Source organism: Tamandua tetradactyla, chromosome 6, assembly GCF_023851605.1.
Source record: "Tamandua tetradactyla isolate mTamTet1 chromosome 6, mTamTet1.pri, whole genome shotgun sequence".
Lineage (NCBI taxonomy): Eukaryota > Metazoa > Chordata > Mammalia > Pilosa > Myrmecophagidae > Tamandua > Tamandua tetradactyla.
The window spans coordinates 143,790,560-143,813,065 of NC_135332.1; the positions used below are offsets into that span (position 1 = coordinate 143,790,560).

General features: G+C 33.9%; 1 protein-coding gene across 8 annotated transcripts in view; it reads left to right on the plus strand.

Moving 5' to 3' along the window:
* Nucleotides 1-22,506, plus strand: part of VPS13B (vacuolar protein sorting 13 homolog B) — a 1,000,970-nt gene that overhangs the window by 725,908 nt on the left and 252,556 nt on the right. For all 8 annotated transcript variants that reach the window (XM_077167321.1, XM_077167322.1, XM_077167317.1 and 5 more), the window contains one exon: nucleotides 9,791-10,481. In XM_077167321.1, coding sequence (XP_077023436.1) covers nucleotides 9,791-10,481 — 691 coding nt within the window. The remainder of the gene's footprint in view (nucleotides 1-9,790; nucleotides 10,482-22,506) is intronic.

Genomic DNA, 22,506 nt, shown 5'->3' on the forward strand with positions numbered 1-22,506 from the left:
GGATACAACTCTGGGTTCTGGCTTGCTTAGCATCTCATGGGAATGCACATGGCAACTTCTACTGGGCTTTGCCCATGTCTAGTCATCTGCCCTCTCTGTCGGCACTCAAACATCTCCAAACATCCATGTCTCTCTCAGTTCCAAAGCAGCTGTTTTCCAAGCGTCTGCTTCTGAGGTTTCTCCAAAATATTTCTCCTATTAAAGGACTCTAGTAAACTAAAGCCCCATCCTGAATGGGTGGAGTCACATCTCCAGCTAATCAAAAGGTCACACCCATAATTGGGTACATCACATCTCCATGGAAGTAATCCAGTCAAGCTTTAAACCCTAAAATAGGTCTGGTTTCATAATATTGGATCATGATTAAAACATGCCTTTTCTGGGGTACGTAATAGTTTCAAACCAGCATACCAAGTTCCTCTTCTTTTCCTGTTTCTAACTCATTCTGTACTTCATTCATTTCATTTTCTGAGGCATGATTCACCAGTTAGTCTATGTCTTAGCCCCATTTCTCTGATCCCAAAGTATTTGCCTAGTATGAATCTTAGGCCCAACCCCACAAAACCATCTGTAATTATAGCCCTGCCTTGAATGGTTCTTAGCTAATTGGGGATTAGGTTCATTGGAGGAACTAGGAAGGCATTCATAATTAACTAGAGTCCGTTTAAATTCAGTATGAATTTCGCTATGTGAAGACTACTTTGGTCATTTATAATTTTTGGAAAAACAGGCAAGATTTGGAAAGGCAAGTTGCTAAATCATTGGCATAATACATAAATAGGTTGGTAGGCTGCCTGCAGAGCCTGGAAAATCATGTCTCCCTTCTTATAATTACTCAGGCCAAAAACCTTCAAATAATTCTCAACTTTTGTCTTTCTTAATACCCAGCACAAATCCATCAGCATATACTGATTATATGTATTATATATCTATTATTTTGCTTATTGCCTGACTTCCCCACTAGAATGTAAACTCCATAAAAGCAGGGGACTTTTCTTCCTGCTGTATCCCCAGCCAGTATGTAGAACATAGTAGATGCTGAATACAAATTTGTTCAATGAATGAATAATGTGAAATAACATTACATTCCAACATTTTGCTAAATAGTTTTGTCATTAGTCCTGTCTTCAAAAAGCTCAGAAATCATTTTATCCCCTCCCCCAAACTTTCATAATTGAAGTCCAAACTTTAACCATACTTAACTGAAAAGTACTGCCTTAAAAATATTTAAAAAATAGAAACTTTTTTCTGCTTTAGAGAAATGTCGTAGATTTTAAAGGCAAAGAAGCACTCATTTTTAATAGTGCTATTTAATAATACTCTTGTGAACATCATCTTTCTAAATTTAGCTTTATCAAGAGACATTCTGATCATATGATCAGCAGTGAATCGTACATCAGCTGTGATGAAAATTTGCTTTATAATTTGTAAGGAACTGACTGCAGGGTGTGAAAAAAATCCCCCTGTAAATTATTGACCAATTTTGTATATCAAGTCCTTTGCATCATAGATTTTAAGGTATTGATGACATATGATACAGAGAGGGAATCAAAATATAGCTTTAGTTTAATTTGGATTTGATGTGCCATACTGTAGTTATAGGGTGGCCAATAAAAGTTTGCAAATGACCCTTTATTTTGTAATGGCTTGGTGGGTTTCAATAAAATCAGGTACATAGTAGAGAGTACTGAGATTCGGGTTTACTTTGAAGAGAATCTCCAGTTAACTGAACCAGCTTTGTTTAGGTTGAGTAAAGAGAATATATCATAATGAAAATTAGTTCAGTATTTTTTTGTTAAATAACTAACATTCATTGGCAATGAAAATCAGCTGCTGGATAAAATTAATTATGGGCATCCTTGAACCATTTTCATCATTTTTTCAACTTGTACTGAATATTGGGGGAAAATTTACTTTAAAAGCACACTCTTTTCTTGTTTAGATCTCGTAAACTCTACACGTTCCTTTAAAGGGGGCATATGTGATTCAGGGCATAAAATAATCAAATAAGGATTTATATGTATTTTTACCCATAGAAATTTCTCAAAGTTCAGCTAGTTTTCTTATCAGAAAATTAGGTTCATTGTTGCAAGGCAGAGGCCCGCTTGAATAGTTAATAAGCCTATTCTACTTCTGCATTGCTACAGAAACTAAATGCCAACTTTTCTGTGATTCTTACAGAGAATACGTAGGCTCGGTAAACTTTCATCTGTTTCAAGGTCAGGGCTGATTCAATCTTACGGGAAGTTTATGGGAGTGGCTGATGTGATACAGTTGTTTCTAGTAAAATCAGAGTAGCTCTAAGGAGCCAATCTAAGTCAGTCTCTGAGTAAAATTCTATGAGAAACAGACTCCCACTCAGACACAATTGTAAACCATGATATAATGAGGACTTGCAGCTGATTTAATCCTATTGAAAAATTTTAAGCAGCTATGGGACAAAATGGTTTCCACATTGGCATCAGTGGAATGAGCCTTGGATTTCATCCGTATGAAGGGAAGCTACCTTGTACACACAGTAGCCACTTTTTAAGAATTAACATGGCCATTTCAAAGCAGTTTATGTTTCTGATGTTGAGGCATCTTTTTTTATTAAGGTCCAAGTTCCCAGAATGTGTCATTTTATTTTTAAAAAACTGAACTTATTACAAAAAGCAAACAAGTCAAATTAAACTCTGAAGCTACTATAAATCAATTACATCTAGTCTCCTTGAACAAAAATAACCAACCTATTCCAATTTTCTGTGTGAGAGAGGGAGAGAAAACAAGAACCGTTTCCGAGTTAAGAGCCTCTGTGGAAAGTTTTGCCTGGAACTAATTTTTTTCATGAACTTAGAAAATAAGGTTATGCTGTGAAATCATATGTGTATGAAGGGGCAGACAAACACAAAAGTCTGTAAGTCAACACTGAAGATGAAATTTCAATAAGTCAACACTGAAGATGAAATTTCAATAGGTAGGATTTGAATTTACGTGTGTGAATAGGTTGATGCAGGCGCCTTTTTTTGTTTGTTTGTTTCTCATATTGAAACAGGTAGTATAATCAGTTTAGCACTAGTCCTGGTTCCTTTTCATAATTTATAACCTAAATTAGATCAATAGACCAAATAGACTGCAGTAAAACACAATCTTGATTGAACAATCTCCATGTTCCTTTTATTCCAGTTAGCGCTAGTCTTGAAATGTGAATATTTGTAGTGATACTTAGCAGGCAGTAGTTGTCTTGTACTGTTAGCTTCAAAGAGCTAGAAAAGTAGCTTTATGAAAGGGAAAACAAGAAACTACAGTATTCTTTACCATTCTATCTGTTAGGCAGTGATTGGTATCATTAGTTCTGCTCTCTTGCATAATTACTGCAGTATTGTGAGAACTTTTTTTGCCATCCAACTGGGAGCAATTATATTATGTGGGCTCTTGTATAACATTTGGCTTGGAGAAATAAAAATAAAAAGCCCTTGTTTTCTAACACTATGTATCTGTAGTACTGAAGTGCACACAGCTTGTTCATTTGTTTTTAAATAGAAAATATAACTAATAATGACACTGAAGGGATGTTTAATCTTAAAATCAAGTTATTCTTTATAAGCTTTTTTATTCTACTTAATGAACATCACTGAGTTGAGTTGGCGCTTTATCCAAAAATGGTAAAACTTTCTGAAATGTAATAGTGACATCGTTGAAAATTTGAGATTTAAAAATACATTTGATGTTTCTTTGATTAATTTAACTTGGGAATTTGGACTAAGGTATTTATGATTGGTTACAACAATTTGCAATTTATGTAGTTTCCAGTGTAGATTATCTCTGTGTTAAACATATCCAGCACAACTTCTCCCAACAGTATCACCTCACCCCATCCCAAAGCAACTACTTCTAAAAGATACAGATAGAAGTGTATTTGAAAATGTTTAGACAATGAGGCACATAATTTTTCCAAATTTGTAAAAATTATCCTTTGTAATCCATTGTGTAATCCCAGTCTGTGAACCATTAAATACTATAGGCAATGTTTTAAATGTATTTGACTTTATAAGATAGCCAAGATGTTTGCTTCTTTGAAAACACTACTGCATTTTAGCAAGGGCAGTAAAATTAGGATAAATGACCCAGTGATATACAGATGTGATTGACACTTTGATTTTGTGATTCCACACTTGACTTGTTCATGATTTGTATAATGTGAAAAATAATTTCATGTTTAGCAAAAAATATTTTGATCAAGGTTAAAGTATGGCTGTGCATGTTGGAAATATTACTTCAGTTTGCTGTAATATAACCATAATCATTAAAAGAAAGTAGAAAAATACATGGATATGCTTATATTTGGTGTATAGTTGAGTTTTTCTTTAAAAAGACAAAAGAAATTAGAGAAAAATGTGAATTAAAATACTGGAATAGATACTGAATTATACTTTCAGTCATTTAAACAAGAATTACATTTGCTTTAGTTCTTACTAACTCTCATTTTTCTTTTGAAAATTAAATATCCATTTATTTGCAGGATTTAAATGAACAAGGCTTACTTTTTAATGTACTCATAAAATGTTGTTAAGACTGAACAAGAAGTTACAATCAAGCTCTATTCCAAAATACTACTAAAAAGCCTATTATTACTTTCATTTGAAATTATTTTAATGCATTCTTTGGTATTGTCACATTACACAAGTATGGTTCTAGCTACCACCCCTCAGTTACTATGGCTCTTACCAGACTCCAAGGGTAAGTGATTAAACTTACCTAATACCTCAATACATTAAAAAGAGGAATTAGCTACAGTTCCCTTGCTACTGGTACAGCTTTCAGCACCTTTTCCATAATGTTAATATCTGTACCTTGTATAGCTATGCAAGGCTGGGAAAATGCACTGAAATGATCTAAGAGGTAAACTATCAACTTGACATGTATTCCTAGCTATTGAAAACCTCATATTGAAACCCATTGATAGTGAAACTGGAGAATTCTTCTGATTTAAGTTACATCTGGTTGTGCTCAAGGCTTTAAAGCTGTTATCTCTGCATAAAATTTCAGAGTCCTATACTTTTTTTTTCACCAAACTATCCGTTTTTAAGCCACAAATATTTTTCCAGCTCTTTCAGATTTTATCTAAAAGTATATTTTAACAGTATCTAAATGGTTCTGAAACAATAACAATTTATCTTCATAGATGGCATGCTGTGTTTTTTTCATTTTATTTTAATTAGCATTGTGGAACCAAATTCCCTTTTGTTTTAGTCCTTTGAATATTGTTTAATTATAGTTATCATGCCAGATATCTTAAAGGTTATTTTACCAATACAGTTTCATTTAACATAAGCCATATGGAATCAATAGCCTAGTTTCCTAAAGTGAATGCTTGGAAAATCTTACATTCATATGTTAAGAGTACACATCCTTTCCTCATTAGTTGGAAAGTACAGGGATTTTGGCACAGGTTCTGTGTGGAAGCATTGTGCAGCTTTTATATGGATTTTGTTTTTAGCCTTTGATGACACTGTTTAGAATAGGAAGTATCTAATAAGTAAAGCATTTTGTCTCAAGTGCTGCCAGTGTGTTTAATATATGCCTGGAGGTCTGAAACATTATCTTCTTCACTACAGTAATATGCATTTAATTCTCTGAAAGCAGAAGGTCGAACTTTTAAAAGGGACGCAAAGTACATTTTCAAACAGAATAATTCAAAACATATGGTATAGGGGACCAGAGTAATGTACAGTTGGTTTTTATGGTTTAATCATGATCATGTTAATGCACACCAGTAGCTAATTAAAGAAAACTTTTATTGTTCATTTTAAATGAGTTAGGTAAAGAGTGGGAGAACTGATGTCCCGGTACTGGCCAGAGATATATGTTTCTGCTGTACTCACTAACAACAAGCAGATAGTGCCTTTTGTTTTTCTGCAATTGTTGGTCCCTTTGAACAATTAAAGCAAAAGTTATTTTCAAATTTATTATTACATTGTGAACTCTTTTTTTCTATAAAGGAATGGTAAATAGATTCCCTAGCTTAAGGCCCAGCACACATAATTAAATATAAAACTTTTCTCACCAGATACTCTTCAATATAATTGATAAATCTGCAGTGAGTGGTAACAAACTACTGGTTTTTTAAATATGTCTCAAAAAACATCAGCTTATGTATTTCAGTTCTACAAATAATTTGGAAGCTTAGAAAAGTGGAGGAACTCTTGGCTTTTACCCAGTTTTAAGAATGTAGTCTTTACTACTGGGTAAGCTGAACTTTTTTTTTTTCAATGAAAGTCGGAGCCTTTCATCTCTGGGTCATTGATTCAAATTCCATTCTGCTCGGAAGTAACTAGAATTAGTTACCTTCTGACTTCTGTACAGTAATCCATGTGACCCAAGCTGATAGCTGCCATCCTACCCTTCTGGTTTTTTATATCTCAAGATCACACTACTTGACATTCTCTAGAGTTTAATGTGACAATCTCAACACATAATAAGACTGGACATTAAATTTCTTTTTCTTTTCCCACAAGTGGTTTGTTTATCCATGTTAACACCAATGAGGAATGCAATCATTTTAAAGGAGAGAGATTAGATCTTAAATGCAAATCTGTAAATCAAAAGAAGAAATTATAATGCTCTATGCATAGAAAGTATTTTCTCATGTAGTTAATTGCGATTGCATTTCCTAATTGAGAAACTAAAAATAGTTTATAAAACTTGTGTTCTTGATATGAATATTATCTTGAATTGCTCACAATCTTTGAGATAGAATGCAGTGTGAAAAGTGCTTATAATAATGTAGTTTCTTATACAACTATGGAAACTGAAAAGATGAGCACTAACTGGAGGGGTTGGGGAAGTCTTCACAAGGAAGAGGATTTTTTTTTTTAATTTACCTTTTAATGAATGCCTACTATTTGTATTCACTACATTAACTCATTTAGTACTGCAGCAACCCTATGAGTTAAGTATTAAAGTCCTCATCATCCGGATGAGGACACAAGAGAAAGTCTGTAATCTTGTCTGGGAAAGAATACAGTGAATTCTTTGTCTTAAAGAATGCAGTGTTCCTGGGAGTCTTAATCCAAATATATGAACATATTAACAATATTGAAATCATGTAATTTTTAGTCCACAGAACACCTTTTTTCATTTAATAATAATATATAAGAAATAGGTATATCTTATTTATAAGCAGACATTTATGCATATTCCCTTCAGTGTCCCAGGTACTGGGCTGCTCCTTAGGAATACACTGAAGCAAAAGGCTTGGCTTAGTCCTGCTAGCAGTTCTTCACCTGATAAAAAACATTTACATAGCAGCTCCCTGTTAATGGGTATTTAATGTATGTTAGGCAATATGCTGGGCTTGTAAGGTATATTAGGTCTTTGAAGCCTCATAATAATCCTTTGAGGTAGGAATTATCCCCATTTTACAGATGAAATTATATAACCTTGTAAAGGTTTATGATCTGTCCAAAATCAAACAGAGAATGTTGGATTGATTACAAGTCTATCTCGCTCAAAAGTCTGTGTATTATTTTAATACAATCTCTCCTCCCTCCACAGAACATTTTAATAGAATACAAAACATCCTATAATAGAAGTATGAGTGAAGTACTAGGAACACCAAGAAGGAAAGACTGAAAGAACAATTCTCAGACTAGTGTCTTTTGTTTTGGATTTTGATGAAAACTAAATGTTTACCAGCTATGGCTAGCTCAGAAGGGACACTCCAGGCAGGGACTGAGCACTTTATAGATAGAATGGCTAAAATGAGCAGTGTCTTCAAACAACAGGGATAAGGGTTTTTTGGTTGCAAGTGGCTAAGACTGGATTTTTCCAATAAAGCATGTCTTCCTCAAAAACCTAAAACTCAATTATTTGAAAATATTTAATGACTGTTATTACGTGACTCTTTAGAGTTAATAGTTTGTTTTTGTTGTTGTTGTTTTGGTTGTTGTGGTTATTTACATTTTTATAATTAAGTCCCTGACAAGCAACTTATATTACTGATAATCACTTTCCAGTACTTTGGAGGATATTTTTCCATTGCTGGAGTTAATGTATATTAGTATGGCCTTTTGGAAAGGTGTCATGGCAATGTTTAAGAATTTTACAATTTTTCATACCTTTTACCTAGTAATTCTATTCCTAGGATACTGTCCTAAGGAAATATTATTAGATGGTTGTCGCTGAGTTTTTTTATGCTAGTAAAAATTGAAAACATGAGTGTTCAGTTATATGGTAATGATTGAAAAAAATTATTACTAACGCTAAATGAAATATTATACACCTTTTAATACAAGTGTATTAGCATTTTAAAAATTTAAAAATTTGGGTTACAAACCTATCTCTACCACATTATTATAACCACAAAGTGGGGGTGGGGGGAACTGTGTATAGATAGGGGAAAAGATTAAAAGGAATTGTGCTAAAATATTAGAATTGGTTATGTCTGGTGATAAGGTGGGGGTTGTTCTTTTCTTCTATTCGTATGGCTTTTCCATTGTTTTAATTTCCCAACTGCTAAAACAAATACCATACAATGGGTTGTCTTAACAGTTATTTATTGACTTGTGGTTTCAGAGACTAGAAGAAGCCTTGCTTCTTTCCAGGGTCAGTATCTTCTGGTTGGCTGGCACTCTTTAGGGCTCCTTGGTGTTTCCATCCCTTGACAGTGCACATTGTGGCATCATCTCCCTTCTTCAGGGTTCTTTTGACTCCCCTATGGCTTCCTTTTCCATATCCAATTTCCTTTGTTTACAAGGACTTCAGCCATGTTGAATTAAGACTCCCCCTCATTCAGTTTGAGTACACCTTAACTAATAGCACCTTGAAAGCTCCTTTTTACAAAAGGGTTCACACCCGCAAGAAATCGGGTTGGAACCAGAACATGCCTTTTGTGGGTGACATAATTCAATCTCCAACATCCATGGTTCCTTTAATGAATCTTTGTTACTTCGATGAACAAACACATGAAATAGCTAAGTTTCAAATAGCAAGTCATAAACTTGCTGGTTGGAAGATGTAAGAGAGGGGAGCAAAGAATCAAACTAAAGGTCTTGGAGTTATGCTGCCAAAGTGATCATAATTGTTACCACCTCCAAGTTGTTCTTCGTTCTTTACATAAGGAGTCATTGAACAGAAAAATTTGAGAACTGGAGGCCTTTAGTGCACAAAGGATAAATCTAATTTCAAAAATTTTAATTACTTACATTTTACTTGGTCTCATACATTTACCTTTGTTTCAAGCGCTGTGGTAGTAGGGGAAAATAAAGATCTTTTTTGAATGTCAGACATTTATTTTAGCTTACTTTTCTTTGTCCCTTATAATTTGTCACTCTTAATTTAGGACTACTGATTTTTCTCCCTCTCTCTCCAAAACTCTATAAAGCAGTTTTGTAGTAAAAATAGTAAACAATGTAACATAAACTACCCCAAACCAAAATATAATTTCAACCAGCCGTACTCATAGAAACATTTTATGGTACTACTTGGGAAATCACTGCAAACAATCCTAATATAATTCTTTAAAAGATATATTATATACATATATATATATATATATAATTTTGTATTAAACCAAAGAAAGAAATTTGACACTCAAAAGTGTATTTGAGTACTTTTTTGTCAGTGCTTCCTTGGCATTTTAATTGAATGGACACCTACTTTGTTTTTATTCTGTAAAAAGTTACACACATTACATTTTTTAAATTCACTTTTTAACGTTTTTCTATAACATTATTTAATAATTGCTGATTATATACCATCACTTAGAATGTAACAAGTTTAAAATATTTTATTCTTTTTTTCCTTACAGTTCTCGAAACAAGAACAGAAGAAAATGGATACATTTGATGGAGGCATGGCTGAGACCTCATCTCGTTACAGTGGTGCTCAGGATAGTGGGATTGGCAGTGACAGTGTTAAAATCAGAATAGTACAAATAGAGCAACCCAGGGGTACCAGTCAGCATCGCATTGCCCGTCCCTCGTGCCAATCATCAATTGTAAAAAATTTAAATTTTATACCCTTTGACATATTTATTACTGCAAGTAGAATCTCACTAATGACCTATTCCTGTACACCCTTACCCAAATCCAAATCACAGGAACAGAAGAATAATGAAAAAACAAGCAACAGTTCATTAAATCAACCAGATATTGATTCTGAAGATGTTGCTAAGCCCAGCCACACCAGTATTTCCACAATGACAGCAGAAGATCTCTTGAGCAGTAGCATTTCTTTCCCTTCAGGGAAAAAAATAGGTGTTCTCTCTCTTGAAAATCTTCATGCATCTACAAGATCATCTGCTAGACAAGCACTTGGTATAACTATCGTTCGGCAGCCCGGACGAAGAGGAACTGGTGACTTAAAGCTAGAACCTTTTTTGTACTTGATTGTGTCCCAGCCTTCCTTGCTGCTGAGTTGTCACCACAGAAAGCAGCGAGTGGAAATATCCATTTTTGATGCTGGGCTTAAGGGAGTCGCCTCTGATTACAAATGTACAGGTAAGAGCCTTCGTATTTACTGAAGTGCTAAACAACTCTTATCATTACTAATAAGTTTTAGTCCCAAAGTTTCAAGACTGATCAAACAGAAAACAGCTGACAGACCAAACAAGACTTCTTTGCTCTACAGAATATGTGAAATTCATATTCCACAGTTGAATCATGTTTAAGTAAGTAAATGTTTAAAATATACTGAGATTTAGCCTTAGCTTCTTACCATCCTCTGAATATTCATTTGTTTCAGGAGGTAAATGCAACAGGGACTCTTTCTTGCCTGTAGAGATGTTCAGTTATGAATGATTGAGAAGCATAGCTTTTTTCCATATTAATGGCCCGTAGGTATGTTTTTCATGGTAATGCAGCTATTCAGATAAAAAAAGGAAAACCTCAGAAGATGATATTTATTGTTTTGGTATTCTTTTTTTTTAACTTTCTATTTTGAAGTGATTTCAAACTTACAGGAAAGTTGCAAATATAATGCAGAAGACTCCAATATCCCCTCAAATTTTAATTTTAGAACAATAAACTCCTGTGATAATGTACAGAATGGCTTGAAGGAGAAAAAATAGACAAATATTAATCCAACTTTTTTGTCCTAAAATTCTGAAATTTGGAAACACTCAGTTTATATCCTAAGTTTATTTAATGATTCCCAAAATATTTCCTCTTAGCCTCCTAAACTAATTCTCTTAGCTTGTCTTCATACAGCATCATCTATAAGCCTTTTGTTGAGCTAGTTACTTTTTTCTGGGCATTTCTTAAGATATGATGATATGTAACAATAGTAATTGGGTATAGGAAGATTATGCTAATACCTTATGATTGATTTATTTTTTATTTTTTTAATTAGAGAAGTTGTGGGTTTATGGAAAAGTCATATGAAAAATACAACATTCCCATATACCCCCATTGTTGATGATTTGCATTAGTTTAGTACCTTTGTTACAACTGATAAAAGAATATTAATATAGTACAATGAACTATAGTCCATAGTTTACCATTAGATGTATTTTCCCATATACCATATTTTTAATACCTTATAATAGTGTTATACATTTGTTATAATTCATAAAATAATTTTGATTGGGTTTGTATTGACTCTATAAGTCATTTTGATATTTAGTCTCCCAGTCCATGAACATGGAATGTCCTTCCACTTATTTAAATCATCTTTGATTTCTTTTAGCAGGGTTTTGTAGGTTTTCTACATACACATCCTTTACATACTTGGTTAAATTCATTCTATTTGATTCTTTTAGTTACTATTGTAAATGGAATTCTTTTCTTGATTGCCTCTTCAGTTTGTTCATTACTTGTATATAGAAATACTCCTGATTTTTGTGTGTTGACCTTGTACTCTGCCACTTGGCTGAATTTGTTTTTAACTCTAGTAGCTTTGTCATCATTTTTTGCGGGGGAGAGGAGGCTTTCTATATATAAGATCATGTCATCTGCAGATGGTGAAAATTTTACTTCTTCCTTTCCAGTTTGGATGCCTTTTATTTCTTTTTTCTTGCCTAATTGCTCTGGCTAGAACTTCAAATACAAAAATGAATAACAGTAGTGAACAGAATGGGCATTCTTATCTTGTTCCAGATCTTAGAAGAAATACTTTCAGTCTTTCAGCATTGTGTATAATGTTAGTTGTGAGCTTTTCACATATGCCCTTCATCATGTGCAAGTTTACTTCTGCTTTTAGTGATCTAAGTGTTTTTATCAAGAAAGGGTGCTGTATTTTGTCAAATACCTTAAGTGCTGTTAGATTCAATTTGTAAGTATTTTCTTGAGGAATTTTGTATCTATATTAATAAGAGAAATTGGTCTGTAATTTTCTTTTCTTGTACTATCTTTATCTTGCTTTGGTATTAGGATTATGTTGCCCTCAAAGAATGAGTTAGGCTTGTATTCCCTCCTCTTTAAATTTTTGGAAGATTTTGAGCAGGGTTGGTATTAATTATTTTTGGAATGATTGGTAGAATTCACCTCTGAAGCCGTACAGTCCTGTGCTTTCTTTGTTGGGAGGTTTTTAATGACAGATTCAAACTCTTTGCTTGTAGTTGGTACATTGAGATCTTATGTTTCTTCTAGAGTCAGTATAGGTTATTCATATTTCTAGGAATTTGTTTCATCTAGGTTGTCTAATTTTTTGGCATACCATTGTTCATAGTATCCTCTTAAGATCCTTTTTATTTCTTTAGGTTGAGTAGTAATGTTCCCCCTCTCATTTCTGGTTTTATTTATTTGTGTCTTCTCCTTTTTTTTTTTTTTCCATTGTAAGTCCTGCTAAGGTTTTGTCAATTTTATTGATCTTTTCAGAGAACCAACCATTTTAATATTAATTTTTAAATTTTTTTAAAATACCAAACAAACGCAAATATTCTTAACTTTTGATCATTCTGTTCTACATATATAATCAGTAATTCACAATATCATCACATAGTTGCATATTCATCATCATGATCATTTCTTGGAACATTTGCATCTATTCAGAAAAAGAAATAAAAAGGAAACAGAAAAAAATTCACACATACCCTACCCCTTACCCCTCCCTTTCACTGATCACTAGCATTTCAATCTAAATTTATTTTAACATCTGTTCCACCTTTTATTCATTTTTATTCCATGTGTTTTACTCATCTGTTGATAAGGTAGATAAAAGGAGCATCAGACACAGGGTTTTCACAATCATACATTCACATTGTGAAAGCTATATCATTATACAATCATCTTCAAGAAACATGGCTACTGGAACACAGCTTTACATTTTCAGGCAGTTCCCTCCAGCCTCTCCATTACATCTTGAATAACAAGGTGATATCTACGTACTGCATAAGAATATCCTCCAGGATAACCTCTCAACTCTGTTTGGGATCTCTCAGCCATTGACACTTTGTCTCATTTCTCTCTTCCCCCTTTTGGTCAAGAAGGTTTTTCAATCCCTTGATGCTGAGTCTCAGCTCATTCCAGGGTTTTTCTCAATCCCTTGATGCTGAGTCTCAGCTCATTCTAGGATTTCTGCGCCATGTTGCCGGGAAGGTCCACACCCCTGGGAGTCATGTCCCACGTAGAAAGGGGGAGGGCAGTGAGTCTTCTTGTTATGTTGGCTGGAGAGAGAGGCCACATCTGAGCAACAGAAGAGGTTCTCTTGGGGGTGACTCTTAGGCCTAATTTTAAGTAGGCTTGACCTATCTTTTGCGAGGTTAGGTTTCATATGAACAAACCTCAAGATTGGGGGCTCAGCCTATAGCTTTGGTTGTCTGCACTGCTTGTGAGACTATTAAGAATTCAACTTGGGGAAGTTGAATTTTCCCCCTTAAAGAACCAACTTTTGATTTTGATAATTCTCTGTATTGTTTTTTTTTTTCATTCTCAATTTCACTTATTTCTGTTCTAATCTTTGTTATTTCTGTCATTCTTCTTGCTTTGGGGTTGGTTTGCTGTTTCTTGTTCCTCAAAGTGTGCAGTTAGGTCTTTGATTGTAGCCCTTTCTTCTTTCTTAATGTAAGCATTTAGAGCTATAAATTTCACTCTCAGCACAGTCTTTGATGTATCCTATAAGTTTTGATATTCTTTGTTCTCGTTTTCACTCTTCTCAAGGTATTTACTGTTTTCCCTTGCAATTTTTTCTTTGACCCATTGATTGTTTAGGAGAGTGATATTTAACTTCCACATATTGTGGATTTTCAGAGAAAACTCTTTGGAGAAGACTCTTTGTATGATTTCCATCTTTCTAAATGTACTGAGAATTGTGTTGTGATGGAATATGTGATCTATCCTGGATTATGATCCATGTACACTTGAGAAGAATGTATAACCTACTCTTTTGGGGTGCAGTGTTCTGTATATGTCTCTTAGGTCTTGTTCATTTATCAAGTTCTCTGTTTCCTTATCTTCTGTGTAGATCTTCTATCTGTTAATGAGAGTGGTGTATAAAAGTCTCCAGCTATTATTGTAGAGATGTCTTTTTCTCCCTTCAGTTTTGCCATTGGGTTGCCTCATGTATTTTGGCGCACCATGGTTAGGTACATAAATATTTATGATCCTTATTTCTTCTTAGTGATTGTCCCTTTTATTAATATATACTGTTCTTCTTTGCTTCTTATAACAGCTTTTGACTTAAAGTCTATTCTGTCCAATATTAATATAACAACCTCAGCTCTTTTTTGGTTACTATTTGCATGGAATGTCTTTCCAGCCTTTCACTTTCAACCTGCTTATATCTTTGGGTTTAAGGTGAATGTCTTGTAACCAAGAAGATCCGTGCTTTTTTTATCCATTCTGCCAGTCTGTGTCTTTTAATTGGGAAGTTTAAGCCATTAGTATTCAGTGTTACTACTATAAAAGCAGTACTTACTTTAGTCATTTTGTCCTTTGATTTTTATATGTCATATATTTTTTTAATTGTTACTCTTGTCTTTTATTGTAACCTTTCCAAATACTGATCTTTTATGATGTATTTGACTAATCCCTTTCTCATTTTTATTTCTGTATATTTTTAAAACCTTTCTTTGTGGTTCCCCTGGCATGTATATTACACAGTGTTTTGGGTATTCTTTTAAATATAATCATCTTAATAGAACAGTATAATATTAAATGTGATGGAGATTAATTAATAAAGTAATGTGATTAAATATTTTTTGTACATCTACAATGGACACATTTATTACTGGTGTTGACCAACCAGCTCTTGCTGCCCCATCCATATCTTCCTTAAAATGTGAAAGCATCCTATATTATATCAATTATATGGCACTTAGGAAGAGGAAGCAAAGTGTAATAAGAGACCTTTCCCCTGAATTAATGTAGAAGTGGAAATTTTTCCAGAAAGGCTGGAGAGGCTAAGTAGGTCATCTAAGAATCAGAATTCAAAGAGGGCCCCTTTAAGCCTACTGTAATTTAGGCCCAATTACTTGGTATCGGGTGGTCGCATCTAGCAAGTGGAAGCCAGCAGTGGGGCACTTAGAAAATTAGTCTAATCAGAAAGCCAGGTTGATTTGCTCTTGACATTAAGAAGGATCATTTTATACAGCAGTGCTCTGGAAAGTAGATGGCAGGTGTGGGGATCCAGATTCAACCTAAGGAAGAAGAATCAAAGGAACCTTTAGGCTCTTCTTGAGGTTTACTGCAAGTTCCCTGCTTTAGAAATTTTACCTAGTTGCTAAGGAAGAATAACCTAAGGTTATACCTGCAAGCCCACTCTCCAATAGTGTACTGGAACTGGCTCAGATAGGCCCATGAGAGCTGGATGTTAAATTTTCAGGAACTTTGCAAGGTGGTTGTTAAATTATTGGTAACTTGAAATTTACCATGGTGGGAGTATTTATACCACAGACATGGGCAAATGCTATAAATCAACCCTCTTATTCTGAGAGCCAGTTGTTAAACATTAAAAACTTCCTTCCTCATACATTCTCAGGTATTTTCTGAATTGCCTACAATGTAATAGATACTTCAGGGCCACTGGAGAATGGGGATGGGTGCTAGGGTAGTGGAAGCTATTATAGGATTCAAGGATTCATGCCTTCATACCTGATACCTGTTTGGGGTTTGCTTGTCATTGGACAAAATTAAAAGCAAGATTAAGAGAAATAAATCTTAATTCCAAGCTCTGGCTTATGTTCTTTCTGCTGCAGTTATAATTGCTAAACCAGAATTGACTGAACAGGCCCAGCTTTAGAGGTGATTTCAGTAACCCCTACTGAGAGATATTGAAAAAGGCAGAGGAAAGTAGGAGGGGGAAACAGGCTAACAGGAACAGCTGTGACCTCTCCACAAACATACATTTGCAGATGAGCAGAGATCACAAAAAACTCTTGACTACTTCAAGCCCAGTCTAAGCATATTCTGTATATACCTTTTAAACTGTCTTAAGCTGAGGCAAGCAAGAGTCCAAGTAATGAACTGCCAATGGTGGGCTTGTTTCCATACTTAAATTTTAAGACTAAGATCTGCTTCATTCCATTTTACTGACATACTCCTAAGTCAGTACAGTTTATACAGTATAAACTTATTCTTCTGAACCTGCGTTCAGCAAAGTTATCTAGGTTCATCCAAAAAACGTATATTTTAATTATAATCAGTTTCTAAGTTGAAATAATAAAATGTGCTTCTTGTTTAAAAAAAAAAAATCTGGGCGGGCCACGGTGGCTCAGCAGGCAAGAATGCTTGCCTGCCATGCCAAAGGACCTGGGTTCAATTCCCAGTGCCTGCCCATGTAAAAAAATAGAAAAAATTCTTTGATGTAGGCCAAAGTGGAGTCTAATTTCAGTGAATAACACTAGAGTTACAGTCATGGGCCAGATTCATTCAGTATGAGAGAATTGCATATAGGAGGGAAAAGACTTCTATATCTTCTAAAGAGCATTCATTACAGAATCTTCTTATGAATGACTTTTTCCTACACAAAGCATACCTATTTGTACATTTACATTATCAGAATATTTAAGGAGTTACCAATATACATGAACATATTTCTTTAAAAAAATTTAATGGTTTTGGGGAAAATTTTCAAAAAGCCAAAAAAAAAAACCAAGTTGTTAAAATACAGTGACTTTCATTGATAGTTTACTTTGGATGATTTTATGGTATATGAATATATCTCAATAAAATGGCATTAAAAATATTTTAAAAAGGAAAAACAACACTGGACTATGTAAACCTTTTTACTATATTTGTCTGTATATGTGTTTTATGTGTGAATGTATGTGTGTATATATATATGAATTTATAAGAAACTAATAACATTTAATGTCTGTCAAGAAAATTGTGCTGAGGGACAGAGGTAGTTTTAGGGAGACTTCACTATGAACGTTTTTATGTCTTTTGAGTTTTGTAATATGGAAATATATCACCTAGACAAAGAATTACATTTTTAAAAATTTGTCCTTCTGTAAAAATGTTTCTTTTAAAATGTGTAAAAAATAAACCAGGAAGTTTAGTGTTAAAAAATACTCAATGGAGCTAGGTATCTACTCAAAGGACTTAAGGGCAAAGACACAAACGGACATTTGCACACCAATGTTTATAGCAGCGTTATTTACAATTGCAAAGAGATGGAAACAGCCAAAATCTCCATCAACAGAAGAGTGGCTAAACAAACTGTGGTATATACATACGATGGAATATTATGCAGCTTTAAGACAAGATAAACTTATGAACCATGTAATAACATGGATGGACCTAGAGAATATTATGCTGAGTGAATCCAGCCAAAAACTAAAGGACAAATACTGTATGGTCCCACTGATGTGAACGGACATTCGAGAATAAACTTGAAATATGTCATTGGTAACAGAGTTCAGCAGGAGTTAGACACAGGGTAAGACAATGGGTAATTGAAGCTGAAGGGATACAGACTGTGCAACAGGACTAGATACAAAAACTCAAAAATGGACAGCACAATAATACCTAATTGTAAAGTAATCATGTTAAAATACTGAATGAAGCTGCATCTGAGCTATAGGGTTTTTTTTGTTTTTGTTTGCTTGTTGGTTTGTTTGTTGTTGTTGTTTTTTACTATTACTACTACTTTTATTTCTTTTCTTTATATTAACATTTTATATCTTTTTCTGTTGTGTTGCTAGTTCCTCTAAACCGATGCAAATATACTAAGAAACAATGATCATGCATCTATGTGATGATGTTAAGAATTACTGAGTGCATATGTAGAATGGTATGGTTTCTAAATGTTGTGTTAATTTCTTTTTTTTTCTTTCCGTTAATAAAAAATAAAAAAAAATAAAAAAAATAAAATAAAAAATACTCAATGGAAAAAATATATATGTATACAATGGCTTTAAAAAGGATATGACTAGCATTTGTTTATTTAAGGTCTGTGCCAGGCATTGTACTAACTGCTTTAAATGTATTGTCTCATTTCATCCTTATAACACTATGGGAAATTTATATTCCCACCCATTTTCCAGATGAGAAAACTAAGACTTGGAGAAGTTAAGTAACTTGCCCAGGATCACAGTCGTAGCAATAAACAGAGCTATAATACAAAACCAAGATTTGCTGCACTTCGGAATCTAGACTCTTAACTTTTATACATACAATTTAGATTCTAAAGTTAGTGCATAAAGTGAAAATCTAGTATAAACAAAATTACCCTAGTAAATCTTTCAGGAAATACCACTTCGGAATCTGAACATAAAGTCAATCATTAAGTTCAGTATGGATAGATTTTTTTCCAAGACTTGTTGCCATCTTTCTGCTTTATTATCACATAAAGTAGTTTCTTCTATTTATATAAGCTTATATTTAGCTGTCATATGACTAATATTAACTAATATGACTCACACTCTGAGGGACCCAGGACAGTGGAGGCTGAGTGAAAGAACTGCATATACACATCTCCATCTCATGTTCCCTTGACTCCAGGGATATATGAGTGGAGCCAGCTGTCTCCATGTTTTGTATGGTGAAATCATGTATGTTAAATGTCCCCATTGTGCGTCTGCACGGTACAGCCTCTCTTGGTAATACAACAAAGCTAGGTTCAAATTGTGACTTGGTAATACAGCAAAGCTAAGTTCAAACTCATGGGGTGATTGTAAGGATTAAAAGAGATAATTCAAGAAAGTATCTAGCATTGAGCCTAGCAATTAGTAGACCCTCATGAATGTTTGATGTCACTGCTTCAATTTCCATTATTATACGATAAAAAGATTACCAAACTAGGAAGCAGAAAGCTTGAAATTTAATACTGGCCCTGCCATTAATTAGCAAACTGATTTAGCTAAGCAGTTCACCTCTTTTGGGCTTGTTTCCTTCTCTGTACAATGAGATTATTATAATAGATATTAACAATCTCCATTCCAGTTCTCAAGTTTTATCATTCTGTAATTTGGAATTCATTTCCCCATGCTTATACCTTGGTAAAAATTTTTAATTATACTGGTTTGGCTTCAGGGAGCTGACATCTCTAAGCCACTACCCTGTCAGGTTAAATTTTATTTTGACTTGTTACTTAAATTTGAAAAATGCACTTTTCCGTTGGCTATTCCAGAGCACATATTTGGATATTAGTGGAACACTAACTGGTTTATGCAGTGTTTTAAATACACAAATTTTAGTAAATTTAATGTTGTTATTATTCAAAAACTGAACTGGGAAATTTCTGTTTTAAATTGGTCTGCTGAATGAACTTTCCAAACTCCATTACCGATTTAGTTATCTATCTGAAAACACTTCATGTGGCACTCCTCCACTGTGAAAAAAATGCTATTCCTTTCTAGTATTCTTTAGAAGCTGTGAAATAATAACCTTATGAATAAGACAAAAGGGAGTGAAAGTATGAATGGTTGTAATGTTAACACTCACTCAGAGAGGGGAGAGGATAACTTATGGATGGTCAGCTCCATTTTTGGATTCTAAGGTAGTCATTGCAGTGTCTTTTTTTTCTTTTTTGTGAAAAATAACATATATACAAAAAAGCAGTAAATTTCAAAACACATCACAACAATTAGTTGTAGAACAGATTTCAGAGTTTGCTATGGGTTACAATTCCACAATTGTAAGTTTTTATTTCTAGCTGCTCTAAGACTGGAAACTAAAAGAAATATCAATATAATGTTTCAGCATCCATACTCATTTATTAAACCCTCCCTTCTCTATATAACTCCACCATCATGTTTGATCTTTTTCCCACTCTTTAAGGGTGTTTGGGCTGTGTCCATTATAACTTTTTTATGTTGGAAAGGGCTGTCAATAATATGGAAGTGGGATGGAACTAGTTAATGTTATAGAGAGTCTGGCCCTTCTGCATTTCAGGACTTATCTGGTTCAGGTACCCATCTGGAGGTTGCAGGTTTCTGGAAAGTAATCCTAGTGCATGGAACCTTTGTACATTCTTATATAATGCCCTAGGTGTTCTTTAGGATTGGCAGGAATGGTTTTGGTTGGGGTTTGGCTAGGTACGATAGGTAGCAATGTCTAACTGAAATAAGAGTGACCTCCAGAGTAGCCTCTCGAATCTATTTGAACTCTCTCAGCCACTGATATCTTATTTGTACACTTTTCCCCCCTTTTGGTTAGGAAGGCTTTCTTGGTTCTATGGTTCCAGGGGCAGGCTCATCCCTGGGAATCATCTCCCACATGGCCAGGGATACTTTTGCCCCTGGATGTCACATCCCATGCTGAGGGGAGGCATTGCAGTGTCTTTTTGTGGGAGGTACAAAATGGGTATTATCATGAAGCTAACTTTCTAAGTAAGGTCAAGGAAAACTTCAAAGCATCATAAGTTTAAAACAAAATAAAACACATTATATGTTTTTTCAGCATTCATTCTCTCTCTGGAAATCAAAACAAATCATTTTCTATGTAGTAGTTCAAATGGCAGCCAGCCAGTAGAATTTTAACTTCTATCTGAACCATTTCAGGATTTCAGAAGTACCTGATGTTGTTAGGGAGATACTGGGTTTACTTTTTTGAGAGAACAAAAAGTTTGATGGTTTAAAAAAGAAATAAAAAACTCGTAGCACAAGATGGCTTGTAATTATTTATTGTTATCTATGTAAGTCATAAACCATTATTGCATGTGTTCATATTCCATTAAGTAGAAATCATATAGAACAAAAAGTATAGAGAGGATTTTGTTTCAGTCTTTCAAGATAGTCTGTTAAAAAGATAAAATAATATATCTTTATGTAAATTTAAAATGAGCATTTGCCAAGTATTTTATTTAACTTATTAATTAATGGGGAAGCCAGTAAGAATGTTATTAAATAATTCATGCACAAAAGACTCTAAGGCTTTGATCATCTCTGAAATTCTGATTCTGTAATTCATTAGGGTCCTAAAAACAGGAAGATCCACTTGATTATTAACCTTATTCCCTCTTTTTTTTTTACATGGGCAGGCACCGGGAATCAAACCTGGGTCCTCTGGCATGGCAGGCAAGCATTCTTGCCTAGTCTAGAAAGACTGAAATATTTTTACCATTAAATTGTAAAGATCTGGTTTCATTTGACATATTCATATTCTGAAAGCAGGTATTTAAAATCCTTTGAGTGTTATTGGAATATGGGTATAATATCTCAAGATGACTACTTTAAATTGGTCAGCACGGTTTTGAAACTCTTAAATAATCAACTTGAGTTACTATTTTAGAATGAAGCTCTTATCCCTACAGTGCTTTCATTTCTACATTCAGATTGTCTTTGGGAATAGTCATTTGTTCATTCAGCTTGAACACCTGCTGTTTATCAGACATGCACAAGATGCCAAGGAAACTAATTAAGACCCGGTTCCTGCCTTCAGACGCCTTGCTTTATTTAATAATCACACTTAAGATTAATGATGGAGGTTTAGCAGAGAATAGAAATTCTGCCACAGAGGGCTGTGAAACACGTAAATGAGTTAAATAAGCTGTAACATCTACTTCGGAAGAAGCAATTTAAGAAACCTTAGTATGAGTTGTTTGAGAAAGTTTAGAGAAAGCTACTTAGAGAAAAAGAAATAAAATAGGACGATCCTTTAAATTTATTATATTTTATTAGTAGTAATTCAAATTTTTTTTAATATTCCATTTCATCTCTGGCCTTTTTTAGCTATATTTCTTTTGTAGTATTTTTTTAGCACTTGCTCTGAGGTTTCTAACATACGTACCTAGTATTTCACAGTTCTACTTAAAGATGTTTTATCACTTAAGGAAAATGTAGAAAATTTACAGTCATATCAGTCCCTTTACTCTTCCCCATTTATAATTGTCATATTATTATACCTATATACATTAAAAACCCCACCAGATAAGAATTAATCCTTACTTTCAACAATCTCAGATAGTTTAAAGAGGGCAAAACTTTTTAAAGTTTTGTTTTTGTTTTTTTTGCTGAAGTTTTTACCCTATCCTGTGCTCTTCCTTCATCCCCCAGTTTCATAGTTTCCCTCTGGTATAATTTCCCTTCAGCCTTAAGAATTTCCTGTAGCATTTCTGTTATAGCAGGTTTACAGGCAATGAATTCTTCAAGTTTTCCTTCACCTGAATTTTTTTTCTTTCATTCTTGAAAAATATTTTTGCTGG